The 18,108-nt window shown below is 43.2% G+C and overlaps 1 protein-coding gene across 5 annotated transcripts in view; it reads left to right on the top strand.

The window, feature by feature from the left end:
- Positions 1 to 18,108, top strand: part of LOC121874241 (protein tincar-like) — a 51,668-nt gene that overhangs the window by 26,451 nt on the left and 7,109 nt on the right. Inside the window, exons 12-14 of one of the 5 annotated variants that reach the window (XR_006090384.1) lie at positions 9,697 to 10,233; positions 12,841 to 13,703; positions 17,117 to 17,185. Coding sequence is in view for 3 of the 5 variants with exons in the window: in XM_042378320.1 (XP_042234254.1) it covers positions 9,697 to 10,233; positions 12,841 to 13,692 (1,389 nt within the window). In the remaining 2 variants the exon portion in view is untranslated. The remainder of the gene's footprint in view (positions 1 to 9,696; positions 10,234 to 12,840; positions 13,704 to 17,116; positions 17,186 to 18,108) is intronic. The other 4 variants (XM_042378321.1, XR_006090385.1, XM_042378322.1 and 1 more) reach the window with 4 other exon arrangements.

The following is an 18,108-nucleotide window of genomic DNA, read 5'->3' as shown; positions in this document are numbered from 1 at the left end:
ACGTATTTTGAATAGATATATAGAGTAATTACACCTGTTCTGATCACCTGAGTGGTATATAATTAATTGCATCTGGTGGCGCCCCGAGAATGAGTGAGTGTTGAGCATGTGTAGCCATATGCACCTGTCTCTTGATAACTTACTTACAACACCTGTTAACTTACTTGTGTGTGTGTGTGTGTGTGTGTGGAGTGGGTAGCAGGTGTGTATGTGTGTGTAGAAAGAGAGAGAGAGTGTGTGTGTGTGTGTGTGTGTGTGTGTGTGATGGGTGGGTGCAGGTGTGTGTGTGTGTGTGTGTGTGGTGCATGTGTGTCTGTGTGTGTGGGTGCAGGTGTGTGTGTGTGTGTGTGTGTGTGTGTGTGGGTGCAGGTGTGTGTGAGTGTGTGTGTGTGTGTGGGTGTGGTGGTGTGTGTGTGTGTGTGTGTGTGTGTGTGTGTGTGTGTGTGTGTGTGTGTGTGTGTGTGTGTGTGTGTGTGTTTTAGTAGTAAAGTGGTATTAACATCATGTTGGTTGGTTAATACATATGTACAGTACATGGTGAGCACACACACTACCTACCACACCTTCACACACCTACCACCCACCTACACACACCTTTCCCACACACACACACACACCACACACACCTCCCATACCACACCTTCTACACACACACACACACACACACACACACACACACACACCTTCTACACACACACACACACACACACACACCCTCATACACCACACACCTTCTACACACACACACACACACACACACACACACACCGTAGTGACCCCCCTCCTCCCTCAAACAGGAAGAGCAGACCCAGGAGAAGGCTACTGTGTCAGGCGCTGCAGTAGTAGAGGCCGCCATAACAGAGTCTGAGTGTGTGTCTGTGGGCGGTGACTTCCCTGCCCCGCCCCCAGAACTTACTGACCCCGCCCACTACCCGCCCCCACCCACTACACCACCCGTAAGTAACACGCCCATCACCCCACCTAACTGCTGCTGCTTATTAGTACAGGTAGCTAGTGTGCTATTAGATCTTGTAGTTATTGTAGTTCTATTTAACTGTTGTATTTGTTGTAGTTTTATTAATACAGGTGGCTAGTGTGCTATTTAACTGTTGTATTTGTGATTGTTGTTCATATACTAGCGACAAGTTGTTTGCTATTAAATGTTGTTATTGTGGTAATTGTACACCTACTAGTAAATGGTTGTATACAAGTAACTATTGTGGTGACGATAGTTGTAAGTCATATAGTTATACTGCTAGTGGTTTGCTATTAGTACTTGTGGTGCCTCCAACTAGCTAATTAATCTTAGCTTGGGATGGTGGCGTTAGTTAGTTGTGCTAGTTTCTTATGTGTTGCTTGGGCTTGTGCTAGACTGGCTAGTTTCTAATAGCTATGATGGTCGTTTCAGCTAGTGGCAGACCTATTGTAGTCGAGTCCTTGATGGGGTTACCTGCATAAATAGAAAACCTAGATTAATTAGCTATAACTTCTGTAGAAACTTCACCTGCCGTTACCTGTAGAAATACCTGTAGAAGACCATCATTAATTAGCTAGATCCTATATAGAAACCTGTACTCCCATTGTTATTCTTTCGTGGTTTCTTCAGCCGTCGGTTTCTAAGGAGTTTATGTTCTCTAAATCAAGATAATGACTTTGTTTACACTAGCCGGTAATAGTTTTTGTTGCTATTAGTTTGTGATCTTGTGTCCGTAGCCTTGTTTACGTGTTAAGTGTCGTTGTGGCTTGTGCACGTGTTATGTGACCTTGAGATCGAGTTATGCGGCCTTTTGTACGTTTTATGAGTAGTTGTGTACGTGTTGTGGCTTTGTGTTCGTGTTGTGTCGTCGTGTACGTGTTATGGGTCCTTGTGTACGTGTCATGTGTCACTCGTAAATCACGGACCTCCAGAAAAATGGCGACCTTTCCTCCCGCTCCTCTCAGTCATTCAACCAAATCATTGTAAATCGCTCTCAGGTAACCCCAGGTAATCCCTCGATGGCCTGGAGAGCTCACAGCCATCACCGTAAATAAACCACGAGATTCTCCTTCCTTCCCTCCCTCCTTCTCGCCCTTCCTCCCTTCTCTCCCTTCTTTCTCTTCCTCCTATCCCTTTGTTCTTTCCTTCCTCCTTTCCTTCCGTCTTCCTTCCTCTCCCTCGCTTTCTCCCTCTTTCCATCCCTCCCTCTCCCCTTCCTTCTCTACCTTCCTCCCTCCCTTCCTCTTCTCCTTCCCTCTCTTCTTCCCTTCCTTCTTCCCTCTCTTCCTCCTTTCCTCCTGTCCCTTCCTCCTCTCCCTCTCTTCCTCCTTCCCTTCTTCCCTCCCCACTATAATACTCTAGTACTTTACACACTATGCTGGTTAAGGTCACCGGCCTATAATTACCCGTACCGTGGCCATCACCTTGTTAAAACATAGGATCTTTTGGGCGCTTTTGGGGATCCTTTGCTCGTCCATGCATCACCAGAACAGGATCTTAAGGGACTCAGCAAGCCCTTAGCACTCTGGGATGCAATCAGGGCCGGAGCTCTTATGAACCTTTAGCTTTGACAATTTATTTCTAATACTTTCTCTTGGGGACATATGCGTCAACACTGTATCAAACTGTCTTTCCTCAAACACAGGGAGATTGTTCGCATCCTCTCTTGTGAACAATGAGGAAAGATTTCATTTATTGCCTCCGTCTTGTCCTGATTTGAGTCTGTGTAACTAACATCTTCAAGTAGTCAGGTCTGATACGCCTACACTTGTCTTTAATTTCGATTTTGTGTTACGGTAGAAAGCCTTTGGGTAAAACTTGACCTCTCTTGTAATCCGCCTCTGAAGCTTACATCCTCCTGTCCTACTCATCATTTGTTACAACTATAAAAACACTAAGTAGTTTCAAAAGTCAAAATTGAAATTATTCCAGTTAGTGCCATTGTCATCGAGTTTCTTTACGCTATGAGTAAACATTCCAAACACCTACAAATGTTTTATATCATCATGGCTGTTTTAATGTATGTTTATATAAACACTCTGCGCCCTCTCACCATAAATACAATTTACATTCAAGTGAAACTGGTCTTTTATGCCAGTTACGATTAGACTGGAGAAGAAAAAACACTTGACTGGGAGGAAAAAAAAGAAAGAAATGAAATGGATGACAAACACAAGCCAATTATTACGAGTCTTTCTTTGTGTTGAGAAAAGATTACATGGCAGATGACGACAACCTGATCCTGAAATAATGAGCTGTTCCAATAATACGTCGCTGTGCTTCCTGGAAAAATACAGACAGTTGCCTCTTAAGAATGTCCTTTTGTGCTTTCAATCTTGAGCTTCAGAGGATAAAAATACCATCAAAGAAAGAGAAAGAAAGAGAGATAAAGATAAAGACGAAAAATAAAATTGTACAACGAATGAAAAATAGGACACAGACCAGAGTATATATATCTCTCTCTCTCTCTCTCTCTCTCTCTCTCTCTCTCTCTCTCTCTCTCTCTCTCTCTCTCTCTCTCTCTCTCTCTCTCATTCCTGAGCAGTTTACGAAAAAAGAATAATGGAAAATTTTTTCAAGGATATAACTCTTACTGCTTCTCCTTCTCTTCCTCCTCCGTCTCTTCCTCCTTTTCTCCCTCTACTCCTCATTCTCCTTATCTTCCCTTTCGTCTAGACTTCTCCCCTTCCTCTTCCTTCACTCTCATCTTCTTCCTCTACCTTTGTTTGCTATCCACTCCTCCTCCTCCTCCTCCTAATCCCTCTCCCCTTCCTCCTCCTCCTCCTCCTCCTAATCCTCTCCCCCCCTCCTCCTCCTCCTAATCCTAATCCCTCTCCTCCTCCTCCTCCTCCTCCTCCTAATCCTAATCCCTCTCCCTTCCTCCTCCTCCTCCTCCTAATCCCTCTCCCCCTCCCCCTCCTCCTCCTCCTCCTCCTCCCTAATCCTAATCCTAATCCCTCTCCCTCCTCCTCCTCCTCCTCCTCCTCCTCCTCCTCCTCCTCCTAATCCTAATCCCTCTCCTCCTCCTCCTCCTCCTCTCCAAGTGTCCTGTGAGAAAGAAGCTTTATATCCAGGCCACAGTCATGTTATCGGTCAGCTAAACAAGTCTCACGTACAAGGCTCCGTCGGTGTTAATTACTTTTCCCTCCCTTTGTGTGACGACCCCGAGTCTCTCTTCGTCACTGACAGTCTGCTGAAGGTAGGCGGTGGCCAGGGACAGGTAGGGATAGGCAGGGACACATAGGGATAGGTGTCGACAGGCAGAGACAGGTAGGGATAGGTAGGGACAGGCAGGGACACGTAGGAACAGGCAGATAGAGGTGTGGGGCAGGCAGATACAGGTGTGGACAGGCACATAGAGGTGTGGACAGGCAGATACAGGTGTGGACAGGCAGGGACAGGTGTGGACAGGCAGGTACAGGTGTGGACAGGCAGATAGAGGTGTGGACAGGCAGATACAGGTGTGGACAGGCAGATGGTGTGGACAGGCAGATACAGGTGTGGACAGGCAGGGACAGGTGTGGACAGGCAGGTACAGGTGTGGACAGGCAGGCAGATACAGGTGTGTGGACAGGCAGGGACAGGTGTGGACAGGTACAGGTGTGGACAGGCAGATGAGGTGTGGTGCAGATACAGGTGTGGACAGGCAGATAGAGGTGTGGATACAGGTGTGGACAGGCAGGGACAGGTGTGGACAGGCAGGTACAGGTGTGGACAGGCAGAGGAGGTGTGGACAGGCAGATACAGGTGTACAGGTGTGGACGGGCAGATAGAGGTGTGGACAGGCAGGGTGTGGACAGGCAGATACAGTGTGGACAGGCAGATACAGGTGTGGACAGGTGTGTGGAAAGGCAGGGACAGGTGTGGACAGGCAGGGACAGGTGTGGACAGGCAGATAGAGGTGTGGACAGGCAGATACAGGTGTGGACAGGCAGGGACAGGTGTGGACAGGCAGGTACAGGTGTGGACAGGCAGATACAGGTGTGGACAGGCAGGGACAGGTGTGGACAGGCAGGTACAGGTGTGGACAGGCAGATAGAGGTGTGGACAGGCAGATAGAGGTGTGGACAGGCAGATAGAGGTGTGGACAGGCAGATACAGGTGTGGACAGGCAGGGACAGGTGTGGACAGGCAGGTACAGGTGTGGACAGGCAGATAGAGGTGTGGACAGGCAGATACAGGTGTGGACAGGCAGATAGAGGTGTGGACAGGCAGATAGAGGTGTGGACAGGCAGATACAGGTGTGGACAGGCAGATAGAGGTGTGGACAGGCAGATACAGGTGTGGACAGGTGTGGAAAGGCAGGGACAGGTGTGGACAGGCAGGGACAGGTGTGTAAATAAAGTCACAGGTATAAATAGCTCAAAAGGTGGATCCCATCAACTTGACTAGCCAGTTTGGGCCAAGATATAACGCACTGTAGTCTAAGCTTACCAGTATACAGGGTCTACAGCGTGACCGACACTACCTACACTCTACCAACTTGTAAACAGAGGTACCTATTTACATCTAGGTGGACTGTAAGTGCCCCCGGGGATCGAACTAGCGACCCTGAAAATAGGAGTCGAGCGCTATATCCCACTCAACCACTGCACTCTATAAAAGCTAGAGTATTATGGAACGAAATTTTAATACTATTGAAGTAGCTACGTGAGAATAGAGAAACTAGATGAATGAAAGACCTACAGAGACAGGAAGTAAGAGAGAGAGAGAGATAGAGAGAGAAAGAGAGATAGAGAGAGAGAGATGGAGAGAGAGAGAGAGAGAGAGAGAGAGAGAGAGAGAGAGAATCAATGAATTAGACCAGTTTCTCTCCTCTTGTGGATGGGGTATTTTCAATTTCAGTTTGAGATGTGTGCAAATATTGTTGAGTTCTGGGAAGAGGAGGAGGAGAATGAGGGGGGGAAGAAAGGAAGAGGAAGAGGTAGGGGTTAAGGAGGAGGTAGAGGTAGAGAAAGGAGGATGACGGGAGGAGGGGCGGGAAGGAGGAGTAGGAAGAAGAGGAGGAGGAAGGGGGATATTTTAACAAAACATAATCCTATATTGAACCCAGAAATTCCCGGGGATGAAATATTCTCAAGGAAAAAAAATATGAGTGATAAGAGAGATATCGTTCTACTTTTGTATTGTTATCGTTTTGGCGTTTCTCTCCGTTTAATATTTAGGAGAGAACTGATGGAGGGAGAGAGAGGGAGAGGGAGATTCGGGGCTTATTTAAGGAATTTTTATCTCTTTTCGATCTGTTCTGAGGTTTTATAGAACTTGATCCTCTATTGTTGTGTTGTGGAAGATAAATCGGTTCCAATAGTCTATAGTATAAGGGGTTGGATCTGATAGCTTTTAGTAAGGGGTTGGAACAACGCTTTTGTTATTTCCGTGTCAATATTTATCTTTTTTATGTTCTGAGAAGGATTTATAGAACGTGATCGTCTATTGTTTTGTTATGGACGACGAATAGGTTCCAATAGTCAGTATAAAGGGTTGGATCTGATCGCTTTTGTTTTCTCCGTGTGAGCGTTGTAGCGTACTGTCTTGTGGCCACTAGTCAATTATCTTTAGATGTCTATTACCTCTTTGTATGGCCACACAACGTACGTACATGTTGATATCTCACACTCAGGAATGAGGTAGAATAGAAACTCACGATGCGTTTTCTGTATGTATATTGTTGTACAGAGTAGTGCTAAGGAGTGACTAGGTGAGGTGTAGCTTGCTCAGAGGTCCTGTAGGGCGAGGAGCTCTCTGAGGAAGGTGGGTGGTGAGGCGCTGGGGAGAGATCTTGCTGGTCCTGCAGGTCAGAGTAGAATGGTCTCCCCATGATGATGATGATAATGATAATGGAGATAAAATGGCAATGGCTTGCCATGGGAAGGGAGAGAAGAGGTAAGGTAGAAGGAAAGTTATGAAACGGGAAGTAAAGTACTAGAGAATAAGAGCAGGTGGGCTATCCACCTAGCAGAGACGATTTGATTGGCTGTGGCGAAGGCCGCACTAAGAGGTCGCCCGAGCTCGAGGGAACAGGGGGGGAGGAGGCTAAGCTAGCTAGCAAGGGGTTGTTAGTTATTGTGTTAGTTGGAGAGGTCTGCTAGGTCCTTGTGTAACTAGTAGAATACTCTCATCTTTTGATTACTGTTTGGTGTACAGTAATTCTGGCTCTTGAGGGTTATGGAGAAGGCTTTTTGGCCACCAGCTGTGTGATCTTGTGGTGTCCTCTGTTTTTAGTCGATTATATATTTCGTCTTCCATGACTTCTAGTTTGTGCCATACAGCCTGTGCTTGGCTGTATGTTCTTATGTTGTAGTAAAATGTTGTAATTTTCGTGAAGCTCTTTAATTTTGGTTGTGTATGGGGGACGTTGTTTGGAGGCTCTGCGGATGGCTTTGTCTTGTGTTGCCTGGAGTTTTAATTGGTTGGTAAGGCTGATCGTGTTTAATGGTATTGGCGGGTATTCAAGATGGGGGCGTACAAATGCTTTAAATAGGTGTAGTTGTATTTTCTCTTCCATTTTGCCGAATCTTCTTAATTTGGTAAGCTGTATTTGGGCTAGTCTATTGCGCTCTGTTGTGTTTATTTATTCCGGTTCTTGTTATTGTTAGCCCCAGTATTTTTCCTTCGTTTGAGTATTGTATTTCTTCGTTGTTTACTGTGATTGGTGCTGGGTTTATCCTTGAAATGTGTATTATTTTTAGTTTCTGTGTATTAGTTTTTATTTTCCATTTCTTCTCGTAATTATTTATTTGTATTATGGCGCGAGCTGTTTTTAATGCCATCATCTGTTTGGCCTTGCCTGGATGGCGGATGATCTGGGTGACATCATCAGCATATGCGATGTATTCACCGTGAATTGGTGGCGGCATGTCTGAGGTGTAGATTGTGTAAAGAGTTGGGGATAAATTACTTCCTTGTGGTACTCCACTATAAAGTCTGAAGCTTGGGCCTTTGTGATTGCCTATTATAATGTGTGCTTCTCTATTGTCCAAGAAATTACACAGTAGGGAAGTGAAGTTGTTAGGGCCGTATTTATACAATTTACGAGGATCAGGATTTGAGGTGAGCGTAGCGAGAGGGCCAATCACAGAGGAGGAGGCCAAGCACACCCGGCACTTTGGTCCTAGCGTTGCTACGTGTGCGTCCGCGCTGGAGAGTAGATCTACAGGCACCGCTGGCTGTACGCTGATTGGCTGGTAGGCGCGCGGGGGGCTCAGTCGTCCCTTGTAGGGGATGGAGTCCACTACAGAGTCTCTTCCCCGTAGATCAAAACTTTTATTGTCGCCAGGAATATTTTCTCTCCGTTCGTCTTGGAAAGGAATTAAGAACTTTTTTAATTATTTGGGTAAGGAAATTGTCTTGTTTATTGGCTTGGGATTTTCTTCATTTGCTTTCGATAATTTTTCCTGATTTTTCGACCAAACTTATGTCTTTACTGAGTTTGATTTAATATTGAAATGTCTCTTTTCGTGTTGGTTGTTGCTCTTGTTGTTGTTGGTTGTTGTTCTTGTTATTGGTTGTTGTTATACTATTATTATTACTGTGATTCAACAACTAAGGTTTTAAAGTTTGGTTAATAATTGCACCTGTCCATAAACAATTAAAGATTATAAGAAGTTCAACTCTATTATCATGTTGGTGTTTTATTTTTTATTCAGTGTTATGTAGGGGAGGGTTCCATGACAAAACCCCAACGGGGTTGTCATTTTGTCAACACCAACCTAATCTAACCTAAACAAAAAAAGTGTTTTATTTTATATTTTATATATGAGACTGGGGTTTTGTCCGTTGGGGATTTATCCGGTCACCGCAGAGGAGAATGGCACTAAACTTAGTGTTATGTAAAGAGGAATGGCACTTAATTCAGTTTAATGAAGGGAGAGTGGATTTTAATCCACTGTTATGTAAAGGGGAATGGAGCGTAAGTCAATGTTATATTGAAGAGAATAACACTTAATTTGGTGTTAGGTAAAAGGAAATGACACATAATTCAGTGTTATAAAGAAGATAATAACAATTTAATGTTATGTAAAAGGGAATGAGACATAATTCAGTGTTATAAAGAAGAGAATGACACATAATTCAATATAATATACGAGAGAATGGAGCTTAGTCCTGCATATAAACTACACGGGTGGCTATAGCGTATACAGATGGCCGCTGGTGAAGCATTGTACGCGGGCTTAGGGTGTTGACGGGAAACACATCAGTGGAGGTTGTATAAAGTATTCCAGATTGTATTGAATGAGGACATAAGGCTTTGTTCCTCTGTGTGTGTGTGTATGTTTACTTTTTCTTGCATGTGCACGTGTATGTTCACTTAGCATGTGTCTATTAATGTTGTTTGTGTTTTTCACTTCTGTTATTGTGAGTCTTTATGTTTAATGACTGAAGTTTGTTTTAAGCATTTTATTTACCTTATTGTGTGTTTGTTTGTATGTTTTATGTATTTGGTGTCTCCAGACTTGCATGTTTGTGCGTGTGTGTGTGTGTGCGCCCTCGCTCCAAAATGTATCTTAAACGATTTTGTGAGACATTATGCCACAGTGGACGAAGGATTTTGACACTCCTACCGAGACAACAGGAGTCAGTGTTCATTTTGAAATCCATTGATCCTCTCCGTGAAGATACTTTTTGGAGCGATTATAAAAGTTATTCAGATTATATAGCACTGATAGTTTTCTTAATACAGTATACATATGAAATTTATGTTATTGTTTTTTTACCCACAGCCGCCCCTGCCAGCCCCCCCTGAGTCCTGCAGTCCCCCAGCCCCACCCCCCATGGCTTCTCCCCCAGCAGCCCAGCCCCCACCACCCCTGGGTCAGCAGCAGCAGCTGCAGCAGCCACCCCAGGTACCCCCGCACATGACCCAGGCTCACCTGGTGGTGCAGCATCAGCACCATCCACAGCAGCAACAACAACAGCAGCACCATCAACAACAACAGCTGCAGCACCCACAACATCAGCAACAACAGCACCCACAACATCAGCAACAACAGCACCCACAACATCATCAGCACCCACAACAACAACATGCGCAGCAGCAGCAGCATCTCCAACAACAACACCCACAACAGCACCCACAGCAGCAGCAAGTCCCACAACATCAACACCCACAGCATCAACAGCACCCACAACAACAGTATCAGCAGCAGCAGCAACAGCATCAGCAGCAGTATCAACAGCATTACCAGCAACAGCAGCAACAGCAGCATCACCTAACTCAGCCCAACCCACAGATACACATCCTTCGCGGAAACTCTCTGGTAAGTTATTGACTGTGACGTCGTGTTCCCTTATACCAAGTACTGTACTGTTGTATAAGTCTTACACGACGCTAGTTTTAATACAATTTTACTGAAAGATATACCACGTCATGATAAAACATTAACTTCAATCTCCTTTAGTAAAAGTAACCTTACGTGTGACGTATACCAGTTCTTCGTCATTCCTCAAATTATTGTCTCCCATTCATGAAGACTAGCAGTTATATCTTGTGTTTACATTCAACATAAACGTATATCATACTCTAACATCATCCTTAATACTAAAACTCCTCAGATTATCTTACAGGAAGATTATAAAGAAGTAAAACGGTGTTATAGTGAAAATTAATCGTGTTTCATGGTGTATATGGGTTTTACTGTACGTTAACTCTTCCTTCCCAGTTATATTGTTTACATACGAGACTCAGACCACAATACTCCGTGCACCAGTATGTTTGATGATACAGAAGACGCTACACAGTCATATTAACTTACTTTAGATAATATAAATAACAATAAGATAAAGACCACTCATTCCCCTGACCACTGGATGTATGACCGTTGTCTTGGTGACTGTAGCAAAGTCATACAAGATGTCACCAGGAGTTGCTAGCGTAGTCATAAGATCACGTTAACACAAGATAGAATTTAGGATAAGGGGTGTAACGGGTAACTAAATTATCCTATTATCCTTGTTATATTATCTATACTATATATATATACAGTATATTTGTACAGCAAATTACATCCATTAATCCATTTACATATCATTAATTAATTTTTTCAGACGTATATAATGAGGGTGACTAGCTGACAGGTCCCTTGTCACTGTAAAATTATTGAATATATGAGAATCAAATTTTAAGAGGAATAACTTTTAGTACTGGAGTTAGAGTCAGTTGATTTGTCACACGCGGGTTGATGGCCTAGTTGATTAGTGAGTGGGATACTGAGTGGGATAGTGAGAGGGGTACTGAGTGGGGAACGATTGAGTTACTGAGAGGTATTGAGGTAATGAGTGAGTTATTGAGATAATGAGTGAGGTATTGAGTAAGGTATTAAGGTAATTAGTGAGGTATTGAGGTAATGGGTGAAGTATTGAGATAATGAGTGAGGTGTTGAGGTATTGAGTAAGGTATTAAGGTACTTAGTGAGGCATTGAGGTAATGGGTGAGGTATTGAGATAATGAGTGAGGTGTTGAGGTATTGAGTAAGGTATTAAGGTAATTAGTGAGGTATTGAGGTAATGGGTGAGGTATTGAGATAATGAGTGAGGTGTTGAGGTATTGAGATAATGAGTGAGGTGTTGAGGTATTGAGATAATGAGTGAGGTGTTGAGGTATTGAGTAAGGTATTAAGGTAATTAGTGAGGTATTGAGGTAATGGGTGAGGTATTGGGAGGTTCACTGTACACTAGAGCCAAGCTTATTGAGTTAGGTTAGGTTATATTTGGTTAGGTTAGGTTTCACTATATTACAGTACCATGTGTCCTAATCAGTCCTTCTTAACATTTATGGAGATGAAAACTCCGTTATATCAAAGGGTCCGTTAAATATAAACCCCCATCTAACGGATTATATAGAGAAAAATCCATTATAGGGAAGTCTTTCTATAATTTAAACATTTCTATAACTCTTCGTTCTCGTATCATACGTTTAGTTTCCCGGTTTAATCTATCACTAAAATTAAACGGCATCAACTCTCCTTCACGTTACAAATCATTCTAATTAAACCATAGAACCGGACAAGAATCATAGTACCCTGTAATATGTTTTGTTTTTTCCAGTGACGCTAATAAAATAATCCCAGTGACTCCAATGTTTTATCTCAATATTTTAGAACGACGAAAATCTCCTAAACATTCATCTTCGTTGACAGTTTGGTATATTTTACTTTAATTAAGACTCCGATATCATTAATACCTTGATATCCTGAATTAACACCTTGATATGTTAAATCTTAAGTAATAATAATAATTCATGTTAATAAGATAGACAGCGCCGAAGTGAAATGTTATTAGTCAGTAAACAAATCCTAGTCCTCACCGTTTTCGAATCATTGTTAAGTGTTCGTTTAAGTAACTATTACACTGCAGCCTGATCTTGAGTTAGAGTTTGATAGGTAATGCTGCATTTTCGTGATAATTTGTAAGTTTATTTATTATGATAAGTTTTTTGTATGGTGTGTTGTTTAATATATGATCATTTTTGTCGGAATAAATTGCAAAGTTTACTCCTACCCCTTCCTACTTATCCTTCTCATTCTCCTCCCTATTCTTCTTCTTCTTTCTTCCTTTTTCACTTCTTTATCATGTTCTATTTTCATGTCTCTTTGTCTTTATTTTTCGTCATTATCTTCTTTACTCTTCAACTTTCCTACTTTACACTACTACTACTACTACTGTTACTACCACCACCAGTACTCCTACCACAACTACTATTATCACTACTACTTTATTCCTGTTCTTCATTTTTGTTTTCTTCTTTATTCTTTCCTCTTCATTTACTGTTTCTTCTGATACTATCACTACTACTACCACCACCAGTACTCCTACCACAACTACCACTATTATCACTACTACTACATGGTGTGTGTGTGTCGCTACAGGAGAGCAGCCCGGGCCGTAGTGGGGACTCAGCAGTGGTGATGGGGGAGGTGCCACGACACTCCGACTCCTCCTCCACCGCTTCTTCCGTCAGCCCACCCGACAAGCGCTGTGACTCTGGTATTCACTCCCAGGCATCCTACTCCTCATCCTCAGCCTCGCACTCTAAGTCAGGATCCTCTGGGTCAGAAAGCTGCGTGCCTATCCCACCAGCGGGGCCTCCTCGCTGCTCCAGTGTCGATGACCTGTGCCGGACACAACCACCGCCGCCGCCTCCTGAGTCATGTGTAAAGAGCCTCTCCTTGCAGAGGAGCGCCGTACCTCCCGCTATACCTCCTTCTAACCACGGCACTGGCCCCGCCCCTGCTGCCAACAATGCCCCAGGGAAGGCTGGACGATTGAATATAGAAGTAGTGGGAGGAGGCTACGGCTTCTTGCCACCTTCCAAGTTTGTGGCGTCAGAACCTGTGTACAGTGACGCTTCCACACCTGTAGTGATCAAGCGACGGAGTTCAGTGACTGCAGTAGAGCCTGACACACCCCCATATGAACGCTCAGGCTCCTCTTTCAGCACATTCACGGAGCCTCAGCTACCAAGAGCAGTTCTGAAGGGTAACCCATATGCTGCCGCCAAGTCCCAGACCGTGGCAGCCCATGGGCTCCGTGCACGACGGCTGCCTGCAGCCGACGCCAAGCACGCCACCATCGCCGGGGTCGTGCCCCCCAAGGGCTTCCATCAGCCGGGCCACATCGACTCGCGCTACTTCTCTGTGCCCGCCGTCAAGCCGCCAGGTACCCGTGTGCACCCGGCGCCCACTCCCACCCTCTCCTATCGCACCCCCTCCCTCCACTAACTCTCACGCCCGTAAGTCATTCAGGCCCACACCCGCATGTCTCCCTTAACCAAACAAAATAACTCACACCATTTGACCTCTCAGTGTGACGCCTACACTGCCCAGGCCGCCAGCATCCTTCACCTCACACACTACTCTTCCACTGCATCATTTAGTCCAATATTGTTCCCTTTATCACACCTCCACAGTCTTGTATGTCAGGGCACTCAACCTTGTGAGCAGTCCACACCCTGCTGCCCCCCTCTCTCGCCACCCACCAACCAGTACAGTACATCTCTCCCAGACCTAACACGTCATCATCAACCAGAGTAACAGCTGGCATTCTCACACACTCATACATAACACTGCTGACATACACACCACAACACCATGACACCATAAGATCATGACATCACAACACCACACCACAACACAACACCACACCACAACACCATCACGCCACATCACCACAGCACCACACAACAACATCACACTCTAACACCACAATACCATAAAGCACTATACCAAAAACATAACACCTAACACTATCATCACACAACACCATCTCACCATACTGGCACTATATCAGCACCCCTCACCATCTTCACTGTAGTACATCATAATATACCCTCCCCCCCTCATCACCATCATCACAACACAACACCCAAACCATCACAACACCCACCATCATCACCACACAGCACCCAAACCATCCCAACACTCACCATCATCACCGCACAACACCCAAACCATCCCAACACTCACCATCATCACCACACAACACCCAAACCATCACAACACTCACCATCATCACCACACAACACCCAAACCATCACAACACCCACCATCATCACCGCACAACACCCAAACCATCACAACACCCACCATCATCACCGCACAACACCCAAACCATCCCAACACTCACCATCATCACCACACAACACCCAAACCATCCCAACACCCACCATCATCACCACACAACACCCAAACCATCACAACACCCACCATCATCACCACACAACACCTTAAACAAAACAGTCAGCATTCCTCCAACCTCTCTCTCTGTATGCATGTAAGTCAATCTGTTTGTTCAGTCCCCATTATCACAGTACCATTTCTTATCTCTGGGTCTAATTTTTGGGCTCTTTTTCTGTGTTTTTTTCTTGTGTTTGAGTCGTAGAGGTGTATTGCATGGGCTAATTATCATAGTTATATTTAGTCCCTTTGTAATTTTAAATCACTAAAGGTAATTATAGGCCCCTTACCCCACCCCCCCTCCCTCCCCTTCACTATAATCTCATTAATTGAATCATCTTTTGTTAATCCTGAGTTTTTGTTTTTTTTTGCTTTTCTTTTGTTTGTTTTTTCTCCTCAGAGTTAATATATCATATTCTAGGTATATAATTAATCATAGACGACCCCAGGCAGATTAATTATTATTTAGAGTACTTCTTGGATTATAGGTACTCGTGTCTCTTCTTACTGTACTCTAAGTTTAGGTACTCGTGAGCGGCCATCTTTTGTGTCCTCTAGTAGGTACAGGTGTTCCGAAATGTTCTTAATACAGTACTGTAATCTATAGAGCACAGTTAATAAGAAAATACTGTATACTTACCCGAGTCTCATAACTAATGGTATTGTTTGTCAGTGTTGTTGATTCTGACAAACTCTCGGTGTCTGTTTAGCCTTTGTGTATAGTACCACCAGTTAGTAGTCGGTAAACAGCATTGATATACCCGGTAATTACTTCTCTATATATTAATGTTGTCTTAATTAACACTCCCACCAGTCATTACTTCTCAGACATTTTGACGAGAGTATTAAAACTGCGGCAGGTTCAGGTCAGGTCATGGTCAGAATAGTTGGTCAATGCCACCAGTTGTTATGAGTCTTATATCTCACGAATACTTCTGGTCAAAGAGCTCTAGGAGTTGTGTGTGCCTGGTGATGGTAGGTTTTAGGGGTTGTTTAGGCAGGAATTTGTTTAAGGAGAAGAAACTGTTGCCAACACAAAACTTACACCTATAGTTGGTGAGTCGTGTAACTCTGTGTCAAGGAACAGCCCGGGGTCCAGAGTCCAGACATTACTTTACCCAAGAACACAATTAGATATCTCAACTGACACACACACCTCACCAATTGTTTTTACTGCGAGACAAAATGAAGAGGTGTAAAGGAAAATGATCAATGTTCCTCACTGCTGGGAATCAAACTCGGGATCAGGCGCCTGTGAGGTGAGGACGTTACCTGCTGAGTGATAGGATACTGTCATGAAGAGGCCGTCGTCAAAAGTTATAATTACTTATCTCTCTTAATAACAAAGTAGTGTCGACAATGGCTGTTCTAATAGAGTAAAATATCGTACTTTCTTTTATAGATATATAACCTCGACTCTTCAGGTGAAATAGTTGTGTTTACATCATCTAATAATATTCAGACAGTTTATAATAACACCAAGTAATGATACAGTCAATGATCTTACAGAGCTGCCCTAAAAACAATATTTATCCTTTTATTCTTTTCCTCCTAGATATGTAAACGTTGCGCCCTTGTTCATGCCGCCTGAAGTGAATTACCACGACTACCTTCACTGTTTTACTTGTAACAGAGATGCATGAACAGCCCCTTGATGTTTATAAAACCTATATTAACTATGTTTAGGTCAGTCACTCCTTGAAGCAACACATATTAAAACCAGTGATTATGTTAATGTAAACACTGTACTTTGTGTCGTTATTATTGTTTTTCGCCATTATTTAGAGGTAATAGTGATAATAGCACTGCATTAGTTGTTAGACAGAAATGGCATTAGAATTGGAAATAGTTAAAGCATAAATGTTTACTAGTTTATATTATTTTGATTATTAGGGTGTGATAATAAGGAATAAAAATGTTATTGTAGTTAGTCCCATCGTTACCACATTCCCAAACTGTAGTCCAGCACCAACCCCTAACGACCAACCTACTGCACTGAGTTATCTCCACTGTCTGAATCTCGGAGCAGCAAGACGTGAAACAGCAGCTCATGGCAGGACTTCCAGATGAGAAAGTAGTTCCACAAATAAGGGGCCATCATATGCAAATGGTCAATACAGTCTCGGGGTTGTGGTAGCGAGAGGGTTAAACATGACTATAGTACAGTATGTGTGTGTGTGTGTGTGTGTGTTTGGGCATCTCCAGCCTATTACTTAATAGAAGTTAGATTTGTATCGTGTGCGTTTGTCTGTCTTTGTGTATTTGTGAGCATGTACGTGTATATGTGCATATTTATTCATACGTATGCATGGTGTGGGAGGATATTGAGTATGTATATGTGTAAACTTGGAACATATCATCATACGTAATACATAAGGGTGACCTTTTTTTTGTGAGGAACTGCAGGCACTGATCACACTTACTGCAACACAACTCCATCACACTGACACATTTTGGAATCTCCTAACAGCTGATGTGCCCGTAAGATTATGATTGGACGCGACAGTCCCAGAGGAGGACGGAGACAGGGTGACGGAAGGTAGGGTGTGCGTCAATCGGCTGATGACGAGAACAGCTTCTAGTGCTGGGGCGCATCTTGTGAAACACCCCTCCTTTGTCTTTCACTATTTTCTAACGAGACTCCTTAACAAGATCTTTATTATTAAATACTATGACAAGTCCTCTAACCTCTGAGCAATATATTATCAAGCCTTCCCCCACTATTGATCTCCTAACTGATGGTAAACATGAAGATATAATAAGTAATTGGAGAGTCAGTACTTTCAAATGAGTACCTCAGTTCCACCACTTTATTCCACATTCTGCTTCATCAATACTATACTGTGAAACTTTTACTCTTTTTGTGTGTCATAAATACTAAACAAAATCTCTTCGCTGTTTCTTAAAAATTTAAAATATATTGATGGTAATTTTTATTCAGTACTTCTTAAATTCTGTAGATCTCCCTGCATGATATCTTCTCAATCTTCCCTAAAAAAATAATTCATGATATTTAAAAACATTTGGTTATCATCAATGGAGTTGTCACGCCTTGATTATTTTTATACTGTACAGGTGTTTGCTGTGTTAATTACTGTAGGGTATTTGTTGAATACATACCTACATGAACAAGCCATATATGTGTACATGTAGTGTATATTTATGTGGTCATGCACATAATTGTATTCTTCCATCAAAATACATTATACACATGCACACACGTACATGAACACACATATACAGTAAACATGAACAAACACACATACACATACATCATGAACATACACCCACACACATACACACCCACTCTCAAAAGTACACATAGAAATACACATTATCAATTTTTCCAATAATGTCATATATTTTTTATTCATTTATAACACTCGCCCCCTCCCCTCTCACTCAGTGCTAAGACATATTTGTTTGAGTTTTATTTTTTATTCATATTTTCGGGGCTAATGA

Source organism: Homarus americanus, unplaced genomic scaffold (genome assembly GCF_018991925.1).
Source record: "Homarus americanus isolate GMGI-L3 unplaced genomic scaffold, GMGI_Hamer_2.0 scaffold49667, whole genome shotgun sequence".
In the NCBI taxonomy this organism is placed as follows: Eukaryota; Metazoa; Arthropoda; class Malacostraca; order Decapoda; family Nephropidae; genus Homarus; species Homarus americanus.
This window is presented reverse-complemented; position numbering and strand designations above follow the sequence as displayed.